The following is an 18,859-nucleotide window of genomic DNA, read 5'->3' on the forward strand; positions in this document are numbered from 1 at the left end:
TAAAGCCAGAGTTTATAACACCATTGGTGAGTTCATTGGCAGTGCAGTCGAAGTCAAGAAGGGCATCGACCTGGGACTGCAACACTGGCAGTGTCTTGAGAAGTTGGTCTGTTGGCATCGTTCGCAATGTTCCATCTTCTTTGCTATCAATACACAAATTAATAAATTGTACATACATTAAGTAAGAGTCAACTGCACTAGTGTAAGATCGTGCACTTAAGAACATAACTATAAAATAAACACTAGTTCTAATGTATACATACATTAAGGTACAATACTGCTGCTATGACTAACAAGGGTGACTCACGAAAACTCTTATTACACATTTGTCTTGTAATAACCAGCTGCCGAATACCACATTCATAATCTCTCTCTCACTGCAAGTCAATAACAGTCATGAAAACTAACTATAATACTCAAAAACCATGGATTGGGTGGGGTTTGAACCCAGGGTAAGTGAATTATAGGGCTTGCTAGCCAGGGGTTAAAACCCCACCCATTCCACAGTTTGTTTGCAATAGTGTTATGATTTCATGAGTAACTATAGTGTACTGTAATTACCATTTTTAGTCTCTTACTGCATTCAAAACATGGAGAACATTTTATTAATACTCTGTAAAACATTTAATATTTACACGAGTTAACTAGAAAAGTAACAATATTTAACTAAAATATAACAAACTTTTAGGAAGTAAAGTATAGGTCTGCCATCACAAATCCGGCAATCAGTTATTCGGTTCCTTCATTTATTCAGCACTAATTTTGGCTAGCATAATTTCAAATTTCCAGGGTCGCCACACCAACCTGCTGGTACTGTTTGGTGGCGCTACTTGCTGCATAAGTCATTCCAATTTCTTTTTCTCCATTTATTGTTTTAACCTGCTTACTTTTAGCCCTAGCCATGGTTCCAATGAATACAAGAAATGCTTCTCATTATGTAAAGCGCCTACACAGTACATTATCCATTAAAGATAAGGTGGCTTTGAAGCCACTGTCGGTTGCCATGAACTCAGTCTCATGAAGCAGGAGAATATGCTTTATTATTACGCTAATATCAACACTACAGCTTATTTGCCTATCACAACTGATCTAATATGACATAATAAACAATATAAATAACATAAAACATGTTAAATACTCCAGAATAAATAATATTTGGCATAACACCGAGCAGTTTGATGGAGGTATGAAGAGGATATGGTATAGAAATACCATTCTCCTATCCCTGTCTTGGGGCTTATATTAGAGAAAACGGAGTATAGCACAGGGCTAACTGTGATATGCACTCGTACTGCACCACAAACCTGAAACAAAGAAGTTATTTTCTCTATATAGATTATCACACATAGCAGCATATATGTAGAGAACCTAGGATAACCCAAAAAAAGTCAATGTGGCTTATTTCTAGTACAGTGGAACCTCAAAAATCGAACTTAATCCGTTCCAGGAGCTAGTTCTAAATTCGAAAAGTCTGAAATTCGAAGCAATATTTCCCATAAGAAATAATGAAAATACAATTAATCTGTTCCAGAAACCCAAAAATATTCACACAAAAAATACATTTGAGAGAGATTAATTACAGTGTTACATACAACAAATACTATAGTTTTTAATTATGAATAGTAATACATATAAAATTAACATTTTTACTTACCTTTATTGAAGACTGGTGATGGCATCTGGAAGATAGGGAGGAGGAGAGAGGGAGTTGGGGTTAGTGTTTGGAAGGAGAATCCCCCTCCATGAGGACTTCAGGTAGAGCCCTCTCTGGGGTTACTTCCCTTCTCCATCTTTTAATGCCACTTGGACCAGCTTGAGAGTCACTGGACCCCTATCTTACAAAATAACTGTCCACAGTCCTCTGTTTCTGGTGCCTCTTCAACATTTCCCTAATATGGGACATGGTTCTGTCACTGAACTTGTTGCAAAGATGGCTTGTTTCAGCTTGCTCAGGGTGGTACTTCTACACAAACATTTGGACATCATTCCACTTGGCACAAATCTCCTTAATCTTTGAAGAAGGCACCTCATCCACTCCCTATATTAACACCTTTCACAACATCAGCTTCCTTGATTTGTTCTTTCTTTGACAGGATAGAACCGATGGTTGACTTGTTTTTCCCATACATCCTGGCAAGCTCAACAAGTCTCACACCACTCTCATACTTCTGTATTATTTCCTTCTTCACATCTATGGTGTTTCTCACTTTCTTTACCACAAGGGTACCACTAGCAAATTTCTTTGGGCCCATGGCAGCTTATTTCACAGTCCCACAAGCACTAAACACAACAAAATAATCGTAAAATGCGTGAATGAGAGCGCAGGTTAGTGTTCACTCAAGCATAAACAAAGCTAGACTGCTCATGGCGCCTGCGCGGGGACGCGGACAGAGCGGGCCAGCAGACAGGTCCTGTACCCGGTGGTCCGAAAATAGGGGCGCTTTCGATAATAGGGACACAGTTTGTCTGAAAAAATGGTCCTATTTTCTAAACGTTCGATATGTGATACGTTCGATTTTTGAGGTTCCACTGTACCTGGCTTGGGTCAGCCATATATGATTTTTGGTAAATATTCGATTCCCAGCCAGGGTAGAAACATTAGGCGTGTTTCTTTACACCTGTTGTCTATGTTTACCCATCAGTAAGTGGGCATTGTGTGCAATTTTTGCATTGTAATGTGTATTGTTTAAAAGCCACTAAAATTGTCAATAGTTACACCCTTGAGTATATGGGTATGGTTAAAATGCTTTTCTAAAAAATTCTGCAATCTGTTGTAAATAACAGTAAAGTGAAGAGTAGTTATGGTGCTAGGAAATATGTAGCATTTCTAGTAGTCTTGTTTACCGCCTTCAGACTTAAGCAATATACTTTTTACTAGCCGTATCCTGAGGGACACGGCTAGCTTTTGTGAGACTTCGTCTGGAGGTGGGGGTGTTATGGGGCTATAGGACCCAACATGTATTTATAAGTAACAGTGCCAGGGGTAAATGTAAATGGGGAGCCTTTAATTGAGCTATGTGTAGAAAGAAATTTGGTAATAAGTAATACATATTTTATGAAAAAGAGGATAAATAAATATACAAGGTATGATGTAGCACGTAATGAAAGTAGTTTATTAGATTATGTATTGGTGGATAAAAGGTTGATGGGTAGGCTCCAGGATGTACATGTTTATAGAGGGGCAACTGATATATCGGATCATTATTTAGTTGTAGCTACAGTTAGAGTAAGAGGTAGATGGGAAAAGAGGAAGGTGGCAACAACAAGTAAGAGGGAGGTGAAAGTGTATAAACTAAGGGAGGAGGAAGTTCGGGCGAGATATAAGCGACTATTAGCAGAAAGGTGGGATAGTGCAAAGATGAGTAATGGGGGGGTTGAAGAGGGTTGGAATAGTTTTAAAAATGCAGTATTAGAATGTGGGGCAGAAGTTTGTGGTTATAGGAGGGTGGGTGCAGGAGGAAAGAGGAGTGATTGGTGGAATGATGAAGTAAAGGGTGTGATAAAAGAGAAAAAGGTAGCTTATGAGAGGTTTTTACAAAGCAGAAGTGTTATAAGAAGAGCAGAATATATGGAGAGTAAAAGAAAGGTAAAGAGAGTGGTGAGAGAGTGCAAAAGGAGAGCAGATGATAGAGTGGGAGAGGCACTGTCAAGAAATTTTAATGAAAATAAGAAAAAATTTTGGAGTGAGTTAAACAAGTTAAGAAAGCCAAGGGAAAATATGGATTTGTCAGTTAAAAACAGAGTAGGGGAGTTAGTAGATGGGGAGATGGAGGTATTAGGTAGATGGCGAGAATATTTTGAGGAACTTTTAAATGTTAAGGAAGAAACAGAGGCAGTAATTTCATGCACTGGTCAGGGAGGTATACCATCTTTTAGGAGTGAAGAAGAGCAGAATGTAAGTGTGGGGGAGGTACGTGAGGCATTACGTAAAATGAAAGGGGGTAAAGCAGCTGGTACTGATGGGATCATGACAGAAATGTTAAAAGCAGGGGGGGATATAGTGTTGGAGTGGTTGGTACTTTTGTTCAATAAATGTATGAAAGAGGGGAAGGTACCTAGGGATTGGCGGAGAGCATGTATAGTCCCTTTATATAAAGGGAAAGGGGACAAAAGAGACTGTAAAAATTATAGAGGAATAAGCTTACTGAGTATACCAGGAAAAGTGTACGGTAGGGTTATAATTGAAAGAATTAGAGGTAAGACAGAATGTAGGATTGCGGATGAGCAAGGAGGTTTCAGAGTGGGTAGGGGATGTGTAGATCAAGTGTTTACATTGAAGCATATATGTGAACAGTATTTAGATAAAGGTAGGGAAGTTTTTATTGCATTTATGGATTTAGAAAAGGCATATGATAGAGTGGATAGAGGAGCAATGTGGCAGATGTTGCAAGTATATGGAATAGGTGGTAAGTTATTAAATGCTGTAAAGAGTTTTTATGAAGATAGTGAGGCTCAGGTTAGGGTGTGTAGAAGAGAGGGAGACTATTTCCCGGTAAAAGTAGGTCTTAGACAGGGATGTGTAATGTCACCATGGTTGTTTAATATATTTATAGATGGGGTTGTTAAGGAAGTAAATGCTAGGGTGTTTGGGAGAGGGGTGGGATTAAATTATGGGGAATCAAATTCAAAATGGGAATTGACACAGTTACTTTTTGCTGATGATACTGTGCTTATGGGAGATTCTAAAGAAAAATTGCAAAGGTTAGTGGATGAGTTTGGGAATGTGTGTAAAGGTAGAAAGTTGAAAGTGAACATAGAAAAGAGTAAGGTGATGAGGGTGTCAAATGATTTAGATAAAGAAAAATTGGATATCAAATTGGGGAGGAGGAGTATGGAAGAAGTGAATGTTTTCAGATACTTGGGAGTTGACGTGTCGGCGGATGGATTTTATGAAGGATGAGGTTAATCATAGAATTGATGAGGGAAAAAAGGTGAGTGGTGCGTTGAGGTATATGTGGAGTCAAAAAACGTTATCTATGGAGGCAAAGAAGGGAATGTATGAAAGTATAGTAGTACCAACACTCTTATATGGGTGTGAAGCTTGGGTGGTAAATGCAGCAGCGAGGAGACGGTTGGAGGCAGTGGAGATGTCCTGTTTAAGGGCAATGTGTGGTGTAAATATTATGCAGAAAATTCGGAGTGTGGAAATTAGGAGAAGGTGTGGAGTTAATAAAAGTATTAGTCAGAGGGCAGAAGAGGGGTTGTTGAGGTGGTTTGGTCATTTAGAGAGAATGGATCAAAGTAGAATGACATGGAAAGCATATAAATCTATAGGGGAAGGAAGGCGGGGTAGGGGTCGTCCTCGAAAGGGTTGGAGAGAGGGGGTAAAGGAGGTTTTGTGGGTAAGGGGCTTGGACTTCCAGCAAGCGTGCGTGAGCGTGTTAGATAGGAGTGAATGGAGACGAATGGTACTTGGGACCTGACATCTTTATATGTGTACTATAATAATACCTAATTATATTGAATTGATGGGGACTTTGCTCTAAATGTCAGAAGGACTGATCAACCTTATGACTGAGAGGCAGCTGGGTCAAACCTATTTTTCTCAATATAATAGGTTATACTATACACACAAACACACAATTTAAATAAGTAGTTTATAAAGTTGTATTTCTTTTTGTAAAAGTAAAGTTAAGAGGTGGTAGAATTGTGGTAACTGGAGAATTGTGCTTGGCAACAGTCTTTTGTTTTGGTGAGAGGAGCTTAGCAGGCTCTCTCTCTCTCTCCCTCTCACTGACTCCCTCTCTCTGTGGCTGACCTTCAACCTGGCAGGATCTCTGGGTCCTTCTTCTATCTTTTGGGGCATCATGTGTGCTCCAGGGGTGAGTGTTAATAATTTAAGTTGTGGCCACCATACCCAGGGTGACTAAAGTGTGTCAAAACACTGGTTAGCCCAGAGTTATGTCAGGAAGAGTGAAGGACAAGAGTTGTTGCAACACACCATGTGGCGCACAGGCATGGAGTGTGTAGATTTTGTTTTGAAAATGGAGGCTGTGATTGTATATTCTGTACATATCTATTGAGAATACAGTTATATTTTTATAGTAGTAGTTTACATAACCTGTGAAGAGGGCTGGTGAAAGGGTATCAGACACTCAAGATGATCAGCCATGATGTAAGTATTACCCCTAGACAAATAAGGCCATTAAGTAAAAGCTACCCCCACACTAGAACATGTAGTGAGAACCTTACCATCAAAGTAATAAGACATACCAACGTAACACTGGGTGTTAGCCGAATAGTGTGGGCGATATCCTGGTACACTGACCTAATTTTCTTTAAATACTCTGCATAACAAGTGGCTTTCTATACAGTAGTATGTCACTGATGTCAGCTAGGCCTGTATACCTTGTACGTGTATTAATGATATTATTATTATTATTATTTTCTCAATTGTTTTTTGGGTTATCTTATTGAAACTTGGGCAATGTATGATGGAAAGATACTTCTTCACGTACACCAGAAATGAAAGAAATCAGACCACAAATAGCGGAGTTCACTTCTCAGCCATTAGCAGCCACTTAGCGGTATATTTTTGTATGGTTTTTATGGTTACACAGTGGACCCCCGCATAACGATTACCTCCGAATGCGACCAATTACATAAGTGTATTTATGCAAGTGCATTTGTACGTATATGTTTGGGGGTCTGAAATGGACTAATCTATTTCACAATATTTCTTATGGGAACAAATTCGGTCAGTACTGGCACCTGAACATACTTCTGGAGTGAAAAAATATCGTTAACCGGGGGTCCACTGTATTCTCATTTTCTCGATCTCACTTGACAGAATGAAAGATATATTACAAAAATAGATATGATTTTGATTGCTTTCATGACGAAAAGTACCTTGAAATTGCGCTCACAGTAACGAAAATGTTCTATTCTTTAGCAAAGCTCAAGAGTAAACAAAAGACGTCACCATCCAATACCTGTCTGCCTGCCAGTCTAAATTCCAATACGTAGTCAAGAATGGGTTGACATTATTTATACAATTATTACAATAATGCAGCAGTCTGCATAACAGAAAATCTTCTATTTTTTTTGTGAATAAAAATTCCAAATGGTAAGCAAGAGTAATATAAGAGGGGCCTGTAGCCGTGACTAATGAACAGAGAAAATGTTATTTTAGTGCCAGGAATGTCTGCATTGTTTATTCTGGACCCTATTTTTTAATTGACATCTGTTGAAATTTGTGTAAAATCAGCCAAATTGCCAATTTCTGACCACTTTATTGGGTAGTTGAAGTAAGTGAATGGGCAGTTTCTTGTACTCAGTGGACAGACTAGAAGTAAATAAGTAAGTTTATTCAGGTATACACAAATACAGTTACAGAGATTATCATACATAGCAGTGTATGTATAGAGAACCTAGGATAACCCAAGAAAGTCAAAGTGACTTATTTCCAGTACCTGGCTTGGGCTTACCATACATGATTTTTGGTAAATATTTTTTTTTTTCTAGGTTGTTTGTTGGGCTATCTCATTGAAACTTGGGCAATGTATGATGGAAAGATGCTTCTTAACGTACAACAAAAATAAAAATGATGGACAATAAATAAGGGAGTTCACTTCTCAGCCATTAGCCGCCTCTTTGCAGTATATTTTCGTATGGTTTTTATGGTTGTATTCTCGTTTTTTTTTTTGGACTCATTTGACAGAATGGAAGATATATTACAGAAATAGACATGATTTTGATTGCTTTCATGACGAAAAGTACCTCGAAATTGAGCTCAAAGTAGCGGAAATGTTCGATTTTTCCCGATGTTCAATGAACTTTGTGTAAGTTGGTTAATTTTATTAAGTGCATTCTAACCTAACCACTCTGTAATCCAGCAAACTCAGTAATCCGGCACACTATAGGTCCCAATGATGCCGGATTTGTGATGGAGGACCTGTATTAAGTCCTAATTATCCTTAACATCATTCCAGGTCACACTGAACCGAGTAAAATACTAGTGTTGAAGGAGTCAAGGAAGCAGCAAGCCGACCCCTATACTTCAAGTTACATACACTTGATGATCTACTTAAAATGCTTTTATACTTGTTTATAAATTTACTTTGATTACGCATCTTCATCCATGTTTTCTTTTATGCATTATTCGTCAATACAGTTTTATTGCTTCTTTTATGAATACATACTGTATATATCTATCTTACTAATGTTTAGTGTTGGTCATTCCAGGGAAATAATCGAGGGTGTCAATAATTCAGTTACTATCTTTCTCCTTGTAACGGAACACTCAACCCATTAAATGTTGCAAAATGTTTCATAATAATATTGCACAAAACACATTTTCATCTTGCTGCTGAGGCAAACACCTGTCTTTTATAAACTCTGCTCATTACAAATCTTAGAATTAGTAGTCCATCTGCATTTTTAGGTAGTAATTAACCCTTTCACTGTCTTGTCCTGAGATCTACATTACTGATGCTAGCATTGCTTTCAAAGATGTACACAAATTCAAACAGCTTCAAATTTGACAGAAGAGGACTGGTAGGCCTAGCCATGAGAGTGCAGGTCTGCATGGTTAGTGAGCAAGCTATACAAAAAATTGGGGCCACTGCAGTGCACTGTGGAAATGCCATCTTAGTATACTACTGTCCACCATGATGTGAAGACATGAAGGTCTCACTCTCAGGCAAATTCAGTGTGTATTATTCCACAGTGACACCAACAATGAGGATTATGGAACCAAGGACAAGTTCTTCACAGACCTTCAGAAAACTTTCAATAGAGCAGACCACAACATCCTGCATCTTAAACTAGAACAGTATCATATCAGAGGTCATACTCTTACATACTTAAAGTCTTATCTTAGTAGCACACACCAGTATGTCACCATCAGTGGCATAACCTCATCAACTCAGCTTGTCAATGTTGGGGTGCCTCAGGGCAGTGTTTGTGGTCTCCTTTGCTCTTCCTCATATACATTGATATCTCCAATGTATCTTGTCTCCCTGAACCTGTTCTGTTTACAGATAACAAATCTGACTGAAGTCAACAGCACTGTCAATGAGTTCCTAAAAATATCTACATGGATGACTACCAATAAACTTACTCTTAATACTACTGACAAAACATTCTGCATGGTGTTTAGGAAGAAAGTTACAAATGTCCAACTAAATATAATGATCAATTCTCCTATTGTAAACAGATAAAATTCTTAGGTCTGCACCTTGACGGCACTGAGGGAAAATTCTTAGCTCTGCACCTTGACTGCACTGAGGGAAAATTCATAAATGGTAGCATATATTACCCCAATGGATTTTCATTGCAATTTAAGAATTATAATAATAATCAAAGAAAGAGCTAAACTGACAATGGTCATACAGTGCTGTGTGGCAGAAAAATAGTGCTGAAGCTATAAACAGCTAGGCGGAGAGGGGATCAGAGGTGAGGGGAGAGAAGGGCTGGAAGGGAAGCTAAGGGCTGTGTGTCTAAGTTCATACAGTAAAGCAGTTGCTGACAAAAAGTGAAAAAGTGACTGTAAGCCAAAGACAGGGCCGTCTGCAAGATGGGAAGATAAGGCAAGAGTCGTAGGGCGGCAGCAGCACTGGAGGTAAATCCTGTGAGCTCGCTGGTAAACCGGGCAATCTACAAGAAAGTGAATAACCGAAATAGGGACCCGACAACCCTCACAGGGGAATAGGGTGTCATTCCATGAAATACCCTTGGGTAAGGCGAGTATGGCCAATGCAGAGCCAAGAAAGCACAGTCTGAGTATGGCCACAAACCTAAAAAATGTTTAATAGAGAGCAATCTGTTATGGTGCATGCCCGACCACCATTGTTGCCAATGGCTGCGAAGACAGGCCGAGATGACTGGAAAATAATCTCTGAATGGAATACCTCTATAGGAAACCAAAAGATCATGCACCGCTGACCACACAGCAGCATCCACTTGTTCACTGCCTTGCACATCATGTCCAGGGACCCAACAGAAAACCAAGTCTTTGTTTTTGCTATACCTTTGATATCCCTTTGAAGAGTTTCGGGAGTTTCTCTTCTCTCTGAGCCCAGCCATAGGACAGGCTTGTCTGTTGTTTGCCTGGTCAACCAGGCTGTTGCTTCTGGAGGTCTGCTGCCCCATATATCCATCACAGCCTGATGGATCTGACACCTGGTGAAGATACTTATCCAGTTTCCTCTTGAAGGCCTCTACACTTGTTTCAGCCGTGTTTCTAATATCTTCTGCTAAGATGTTGAATAGTCTGGGATCCCGGATGTTGATACATTGTTCCTTTATTGTCCCTACTGCAACCCTGCTCCTCACTGGGTTTATTTTACACTTTCTCCCATATCTCTCACTTCAGTATGTTATGGCAGTGTGCAGATTTGGGACCTGGGCCTCTAGTACTTTCCAGGTACAATAGAACCCCAGTTATCCTAATTAATCTGTTCCAGAATGTGTGACTAAAGCCGAACTTAACGATTTCCAAATTCATTTTCCCCATAAGAAATAATTTAAATCCAATTAATCCATTCCAGACACCCATAAGTATTAAAAAAAATATTTTACATGAAATATACATTTACCTACACAGAAAACAATGAGATGAAGAATAAAACAATAATATGACACTTACCTTTATTGAAGACTACTCTTAGTGTATTGAAGATGGGAGAGGATGGAGAAATTACTGTTTGAAAGGGGAATCCCCTTCCATAGAGACTTCAGGTACCAAGTCCTTTTCTGGGGTTACTTCCCTTCTTTGTTTTTTCATGCCACTAGGACCAGCTTGAGCGTCACTGGAACTCTGTCGCTCAAAAGTGTTCCAGAGAGGTCTGTTTCTGGTGTATGTTAACCAAATCAACCAAACATCTGCTAACTAGTTTTATCATGTGACCTCTAGGCTCTTAATTCTGCCAATCCATAAAATAATTTTCTCAGTATTAACCAAACCTACCAAAACATCTGCTAATTAATCTTACGTGACCTCCTGGCTTTTAATTCTGCCATTCCATAAAATATTACCACCTGCACCATTACTTGTAAGTTAGATTTTGTACTAAGTTTACACAAGATTTATTAAGTTCAAATAAGATTGTAAAACAGCTAACCAATATTCCATGTTTAGTTTTAAGTATAATTACTATGTACTATTATCTTAACTAGTTTTAATTAGTTACTATGTATTAGGATTAGTTTGCCCGAAATGCCTCGGCATGATAGTGGCTATCTTTGTACTTAGCAAATCAAAATTGTAATTACACATTGTAACCTTTACAAAGAAATAAACTTTTTTTTTTTTTTTTTTACAACTGTGGTGGTGGCAGGGGAGTGTTTGGAGTTGGGACAAGATAGTCCTTCAATATGACACTAGTATCAACTCTATGGCTTATTTATCTAGCAAAATTCATCTAATATGACAATTAACAATATTAATAACAGAAACATGATATATACTCTAGGATGAATAAAATATGTCGTTACATATGCGATGAGTGGTGTTGTGTTGTTTGTTGCTAGGTGTATAAGGGCCACAGAAAGATAAGCCTTACATAGTGGTGGTGATGGCGGCAGCAGAGACGGCGGTGTTGTCATTCGCCCTATATAACTCCAACAACATTGGAGGAGTCAGTTTTGTGCTGTCCTTTTTCAACCGCTTCACCTACTTGATACACCATTAATGCTACACTTTGTCGCTGGCTGGCACTATAGCCTTTATTGACTCCTGCTGCTTTAGTATCATACATATTGCAGAATCACTGAAGGCACATTCGCCTCCTCTCTCTCAGCCCTTTACCAAAGGGCTGGCTGGCACTAGGAACTTTCCTCGGGCCCATGGTGGCTTATTTAACAGTTGCAAGCACTAAGAAGAACGGAATATTTACGAAATGCATCGTACGAATGCGTGGGGTGATGGTCACTCGCTGATAAACAATGGCAGACTGACTGTGAATGGTGTGGAATGGTGTGTGGGGGCCGTTTGGGCTGCTCGTATGCGTTTGGGATGAACAACTATTACCGAGATAAATGACGATCACCGAGCCAATATTTTGGCAAAAAAACATTAAAATTACCAAGCGTTACGAAATCCGACAACTACGATATCCGGGGATCCACTGTATATATTATCATGCATCTCTCTCCCCTCTACTCCAATGAGTACATGTTCAAGACTTGAAGGCATTCCCAGGAGTTTAGGTGCTCAATGCGAGCCATAAACGATCTCTGTACTTATTCCAGCTCTAATATTTCTCCTCCTTTGAACGAGGCCATCAGCACTGAGCAATACTCTAAGTGAGGGAGCCCTAGTGATCTGAAGAATGTCACCATCGGCATTATTTCCCTTGTCTTGAAAGTTCTCAATACCCACCCCATCATCTTCCTGGCTGTCGTGATCTTTGTCTTGTTATGGTCTTTAAAAGAAAGGTCAGCCGACATAATTATTCCCAGTTTTTTTGTGTTCCTTACGTTCTATTTGGTGGCCCTCTTGAGTTTTGTATATAGAGTTCCTTTTGAGTTCTTCATTCTTTCCATACCTAAGCAGCTGGAACTTATCACCACTGAATGTCATATTGTTCTCCACTGCCCAATGGAAAACCCTGCTTATGTATTCCTGAAATTTTTCAGTGTCCTCTACTGCTTTGACTTTCACGCTATTTCAGTGTCATCTGTAAGTGACACAAAAGTGTGATGGGTGTCTTTATCTATATTTGCTATGAGGATGAGGAACAGCAGGTGCCAGGGGCACTGAACATTCGACCTCGCTGATGCTGGATCTTGCCCTGTTCACTACTACTTTTTGTGTTCTGAGTGTTAGGAACACCTTCCCTGCAATGCCCATGGTCCTCATTTTGTGCACCATCACTCCGCGACAGCATTTGTAAAACGCCTTTGCAAAATCTGCGTAAATCACATCTGTATTTTGGTAGTCTTCCAATGCCTTTGTAATTCTGTCATAATGGTTCAATATGTGACAGGCATGATCTTCCTGCTCTAAGACCATGCTGGTTCAGGTTATGCTGGTCCATGAAACTTGTAATCTGCCGTCTCATCGCTCTTTCGAATATTTTTATGATGTGAGAAGTTAGGGCTACTGGTCTGTAATTTTAAGCTAGTGCTCTACTGCCTCCCTTATGCAAAAGAGCTATGTCTGCACTCTAAGGCCTCTGGTATTTCACCTAGATCTAAGCCCTTCCTTCAAAGAATGCCGAGTACTTGTGCTAATGGTATTTACACTATTTTAAAAATAGAGCATTCCATGAATCTGGTCCAGGTGCTGAGTGGGTAGCCATGTTATCCATTTCTTTTTTTGAAATCTATGGCGTTTGTACTAATGTCAGTTAGTTGGTCTGTGCAGCCTTCTTCTGGAGTGAAAAAATATTTCTGCATTTTCTACCTTGTTGTCATTTAACCCTTTCAGGGTCCAAGGCCCAAATCTGGAGTCACGCACCAGTGTCCAAGAATTTTAAAAAAAAAAGTTATTTTTTCTTATGAAATCGTAGAGAATCTTTTTGTGAAGGTAATAAAACAAAAAGTACGAAATTTGGTGGAAAATTGACGAAATTATGCTCTCGCGAATTTTGATGTCTCAGCGATATTTACGAATCGGCGATTTTGCCGACTTTGACTCCCATTTTAGGCCAATTACATTATTCCAATCAACCAAATTCTTAGCTATTTTACTAGTATTACTTCTATTCTATCGATTGAGCACAAGAAATCGCCAAGTCAACTGTTTCAACTACAAAATAAAGTGATCGGAAATTGTTAATTTGGCCAATTTAACACAAAGTTCAAAATATTCCAATTTCAAAATAGGGTCCAGAATGAACAATGTAGGCATTCCTGGCACTAAACTAACATTTCCTCTGTTCATTAGTTATGTTTTGAGGCTTTACAAATAAATTCCATTTTGATTTTTTATTCACATAATGAATTTTTATTCACACCAAAAAATAGAAGATTTACTGTTATGCAATATTGTAATAATTGTATAAATATCACCACCATATTTGTGAATGTATATTAGACCCACCAGCTGACGTGTATTAGATGTGTGAGGTCGTTTGTTTACTCTTGAATATCGGCAAAAATTTAACATTTCTGCTACTTTGAGCTCAGTTTCAAGCCATTTCCAGTGCTAAAACCAATCAAAATCAAATTTATTTCTGTAATATGTCTTCCATTCTATCAAATGAGACCAAGAAATCGCAAATAAAAATATAAAAAACATACGAAAAAACACTGCAAAGTTGCTGTTTTAATCGAAAAATCATGATTTCATTTTTTTTCTCTCATTATACACAGTGTGCTGCAGGATCTGTTTTATGTGGTGCACACATACCACATAGATGTATTCTCTCATATCTAGGCCCAAATGTACCACTCACAGTTTATCAGAGTGAGCTGAGCTCATGGCGTAGATCTACGGTTTGGACCCTGAATGTAAAGCCGTAGATCTACGGGACGGACCCTGAAAGGGTTAATGGGTTGCTGAACAGTGACTCACACTGTTCTTTTAGGATTTCACTCATTTCCTGTTCATCATCAGTAGACGAATCTCCTCTTAGTGATGGTCTAATTCTACAGGTAGTTCTTAGCTTGGATTTTGCTAGCCACACGGCACAACCATAGATGAATACAAAGAACTAATGGATGAGGAGAATCAAATTGTTTAATGACTTGTAAAGCACTAAGGGAATCTCAAATGATCACAAACATCGAAGGAGACATATGTAATGTGAAGAAGCGCTACGAGGCTGGCATACAACTCAGCAGTAAAAATACTAGCCGAGTCTAACAAATGACCTAGGAAAACAGTCAGGAAACACTGCTGCAAACCCAACACCATCAGAGGATTTAGAACCATCTGTATAAACGCCAACGGCATGAGCATGTGACTGGAAGTGACTGAGAAAAAGAGAGCGAGAAGCAGTCACAGGCAGGAGAGCTTTGGCAGATGGTAGTAGGGGAGTACAGACACGAACCGTCAGAACTTCCCAAGAGGGAATGAAAAAGGCAGATGCTAAATGAACATACAAGGGAGGCAACTGGAGAGAAGACCAGAATGACGACAATGAGAAAATGGTTGGAGTAGGCAGGGGTGCCGAAAAAACAATGGGCTTCTACTAACGTCTGAGACCAACCTATACGTAGAAGAAACACGAAAGTCATGAGTGCGGACAAAGTAATGACGACAATGAGCATCCCAATGATCACCTAAGGAAGGAACGTTTGCCTCTACATAGAGGCTTTCAACAGGGGATAAACGAAAGGCACCAAGACAAACGTAGGCCCTGATGATGAAGGGGACCTAACTTAGAAAAAGTTGTAGGAGAAGCCGCAGAATAGACTTGGTCGCCATAATCCAGCTTGGACAAGACTAGGGTCGAATGCAAACGGAGGAGTGTTCAGCGATCTGCTCCCCAAGAACAACGCGCAAGAATTTTAAGGAGATTCAGCCAACCATGGCCAGCTGCCTTCAAAGAGGAAATGTGAGGTTTCCATGTTAACTGATGATCTAAGAGAAGGCCAAGAAACTTGACCGTATCACATTCTGGAATACGTGAGCCGCATAAATACAATGGAATATCTGGAAGACGACGACGTCGAGTGAAAGTAATGAAATGGTTTTTTGTACTAGAAAATTTAAATCCATGAGAAATGGCCCAATGGGAAACTCGGTCAATCGCATCCTGAAGAGAGGCTGCTACCAGGAGAGTCAATGCCTGAGTAAGCTATAGTGAAGTCATCCACAAAATTGTTAGGGCTTCTAGAGAATAATGTAGTGAGAGTAGGGGATTTTAACTAAGCAAATTGACGGGACTTCTTTGACCGGTAATCTGGAATCCAGTGACTTTATGGAAACAGTTCAGGGCTGTTTTCTGAAGCAGTGTGTAACAGAGCCTACCAGGGGTAATAATTTGCTCAACCTAGTCTTGTCAAATAAGGAAACACTCGTAAATAATTTGGATATCACTGAAGAGCTTGGCACAAGTTATCACAAATCCATCACTTTTAGCATTAACTGGGAATTCAAGAATAATGATAATACAGTAAAAATCCCTGATTTTCGTTCTGCTGATTATAGTGGACTTGGGGAACACATGTCTAATCTCGATTGCAGTTATCTAGCTAATGATTTTATTGACAATGATCATACTTATGATTACGAAGGGATCTGCATTCATGATTTTTTCTTAATAATGTACACCGTGCTCAGAGAGAAATTAGGTCTAATAATAATGATCCCAAATGGGTTAACAGGAGACTAAAGCATCTATAAGGGGAGAAAAGGGGAATCTATAGGTGTATCAGAAGAAGAGATGTTAACCTTACTGACCAATATGTTCAGCTTAAAAGAGAAATAAAAAAGGGGATTAGAAAGGCTAAATGTAACTACGATATTAGTGTTGCTAATTAATCAAAGACCAATCCAAAGGGCTTCTTTCAAGTGTATAGGACGAAGGTGAAGGAAAAAGTAGGACCTCTGAAAATTGAGACTGGACACCTGACGGATAATGAACTGGAAATGTGTTCTTTATTTAATGATTATTTTTTGTCAGTTTTTACTCAGGAAGACATAAATGAGATTCCAGAAATTAACAATTATTCAGTTCCTGATGAATTCAAATTAACTAATATTACTGTCACAAGGGACAAGGTTATCAAACAGATAGACACACTGAAGCAAAGTAAGTTGCCAAGGCCCAATGAGTTGTTTTTCAGGGTACTTAAGGAATGCAAGATGGAACTTAGTCAGCCATTAACGAGTGTGTTTAATGTGTCCATCCTTACTGGTGTTGTGCCAGAGTTGTGGAAGATGGCTAATGTGGTTCCTATATTCAAATCAGGGGATAAGTCCATTCCTTCAAATTACCATCCAATAAGCCTGACAACTACAGTGGGCAAGTTATTATATCTCCAAGTGGTGTCGTATGCCTTCCCAAGAGCAAAAAATACTGCTAGTACGGAGTGTTTGTTAGCAAAGGCATTTTGTATATACGTATCTAAGTGGAGCAAGGAATCCAAAATAGAGTGGCCCTTGTGAAAGCCATATTGGTGTGGAGAAAGACTATTGCGAGTCTCCAAATACCATATCAAACGTTTGTAGCCAATTGTTCCATCACCTTACAGGCTACACTGGTCAGGAAAATGGGACGATAGTGAGAGGTATCAAGCCCCGAGGTACCTGAACAATGGCAGATTTCCATTGCTGAGGGAGAACCCCTCGTGTTCAAATAAGATGGAATAGACGCAAAAGGACTGTAAGGGCAGTAAAACGCAGATGCTTTAGCATACTGATATGAATATCATCAGGCCCAGTTGCCAATAACTGGCAGGCAGAAAGCGTGGACTCTAGCACTAGGAGAGTGAAAGGTACGTTATATGGCTCCACTCCATTAGAGGAGAAATCCAATAGGCAATTGCTCCTTGGTAGACTTAGACACAAGAAACAAGGGGCAAAGGTGAAGCCCTTGGGGGACATGGACAAGATGGTTTCTGAGTTGAGTAGCAACTTCAAGAGGTTCCACAACACTAACAGCAGCAACCTGCAAAATGGGAGCTGGGTCTGTAGTGCACTTGCCACACAACTTCCGTACCTTCTTCCAAACCGTACACATAGGGGAAGACAAGGTAATGGTAGACACAGTCTTGCCAACAAGTGCATTTAGCGTTGTGTATGACATGGTGAGCAACTGCCCTCACCCTCTTAAAATCTAAAATGACGATCTGAAATCCGATTATATCAATAATGCCCTCATGCAGCATGTTTCAAACACACTGCATGGGCACACGCAGGAGACCACCAAGGCCTGCATGTCTGAGAATGCCTGCCTGAAGTTTGAGTAATAGATCATGATGCCGCAGTCAAAACTAAGGTTGAAAACTGGTGCTCTAGTTCATCAATAGAGGATGAAACTGTGTTCCCACAGAAAGTGGTAAGATGAGAGTACAAGTCCCAATTTGCTAATGCAAATTGCCAACGAGGGCTACGAGGCGGCCAGGAATACATAGAAGAAGTAAGAATAGGAAAGTGATCACTGTCGTTTAAATCCGTGAGAACAGACCAAGTGTAATCAAGTGAAATTAACGAGGAACAGACAAAGAACAATGCAAAAGAGAGACAGTGCAAGTCAAAATGGGTAGGAGCACCCATATTTAAAACATGAAGAGAATGAGAAACAAGAAGTCTCTCCAACTGATCACCATGCGAGCCACAGTGGGACCCTCCCCAATGATGATGGTTAGCATTAAAATCACTTAACAAGATGGGCGGCAGTAGAGCAGAGATCAAAAACGCAATATCAGAGATACAGAATAAGCGGGAGGGGGAAGGATAGAGAGCAAACTGAATATCATCTGTGCAAATAAATACGAGCTGCAGTATAATGCAGCAGAGAATGAGCAAAAACTTGTTGATACGGTATACCGACATGCACAAGAAGCACACACTCGTTAAATTATTCATCAGGAAAGGAATCAGAAGAATGTATTTAACAGCGCACAGCCCAAAACGGGATGAATAACAGCTGAACGAATTTTGAGCTCTTGTAACCCAACACATATTTGGGAAAACTGGGAGAGCAACACTTGAAGCTCTCCCCGATTACCCCTGAGGCCATGAATATTCCATTGTAAATAAGATACATGTATTATTAACAAAGACAGGTATGTCAACAAGAAGAAGCAATAAAATCTATGGGCTATTAGAGTCAGTGAATTCAACATGTGGGGGCAGTGGTAAGCGTGTAATCAAGGAGAAATCAGAATGCTGTGAAGGAAAAGATTGTTGCGAGGGTCATGAAAAAGAAGGGGTAGGAGGAGGCGCATCGGTGTCCATCAAGGGTTTCGTCTCCACAATATAGGAGATAGCGCCAAGTGCCTCAGCGGATAAGGAAGATGA

The 18,859-nt window shown here is 39.6% G+C and overlaps 1 protein-coding gene across 1 annotated transcript in view; it reads right to left on the bottom strand.

The window, feature by feature from the left end:
- lap (phosphatidylinositol-binding clathrin assembly protein lap) overlaps window positions 1–18,859 on the bottom strand; it is a 319,918-nt gene that overhangs the window by 82,123 nt on the left and 218,936 nt on the right. The window contains exon 5 of the mRNA XM_070086861.1: window positions 1–143. This exon is cut by the window's left edge and continues 95 nt beyond it. Coding sequence (XP_069942962.1) covers window positions 1–143 — 143 coding nt within the window. The remainder of the gene's footprint in view (window positions 144–18,859) is intronic.

The sequence above is a fragment of the Cherax quadricarinatus genome, chromosome 20 (genome assembly GCF_038502225.1).
Source record: "Cherax quadricarinatus isolate ZL_2023a chromosome 20, ASM3850222v1, whole genome shotgun sequence".
Classification (NCBI taxonomy): Eukaryota; Metazoa; Arthropoda; class Malacostraca; order Decapoda; family Parastacidae; genus Cherax; species Cherax quadricarinatus.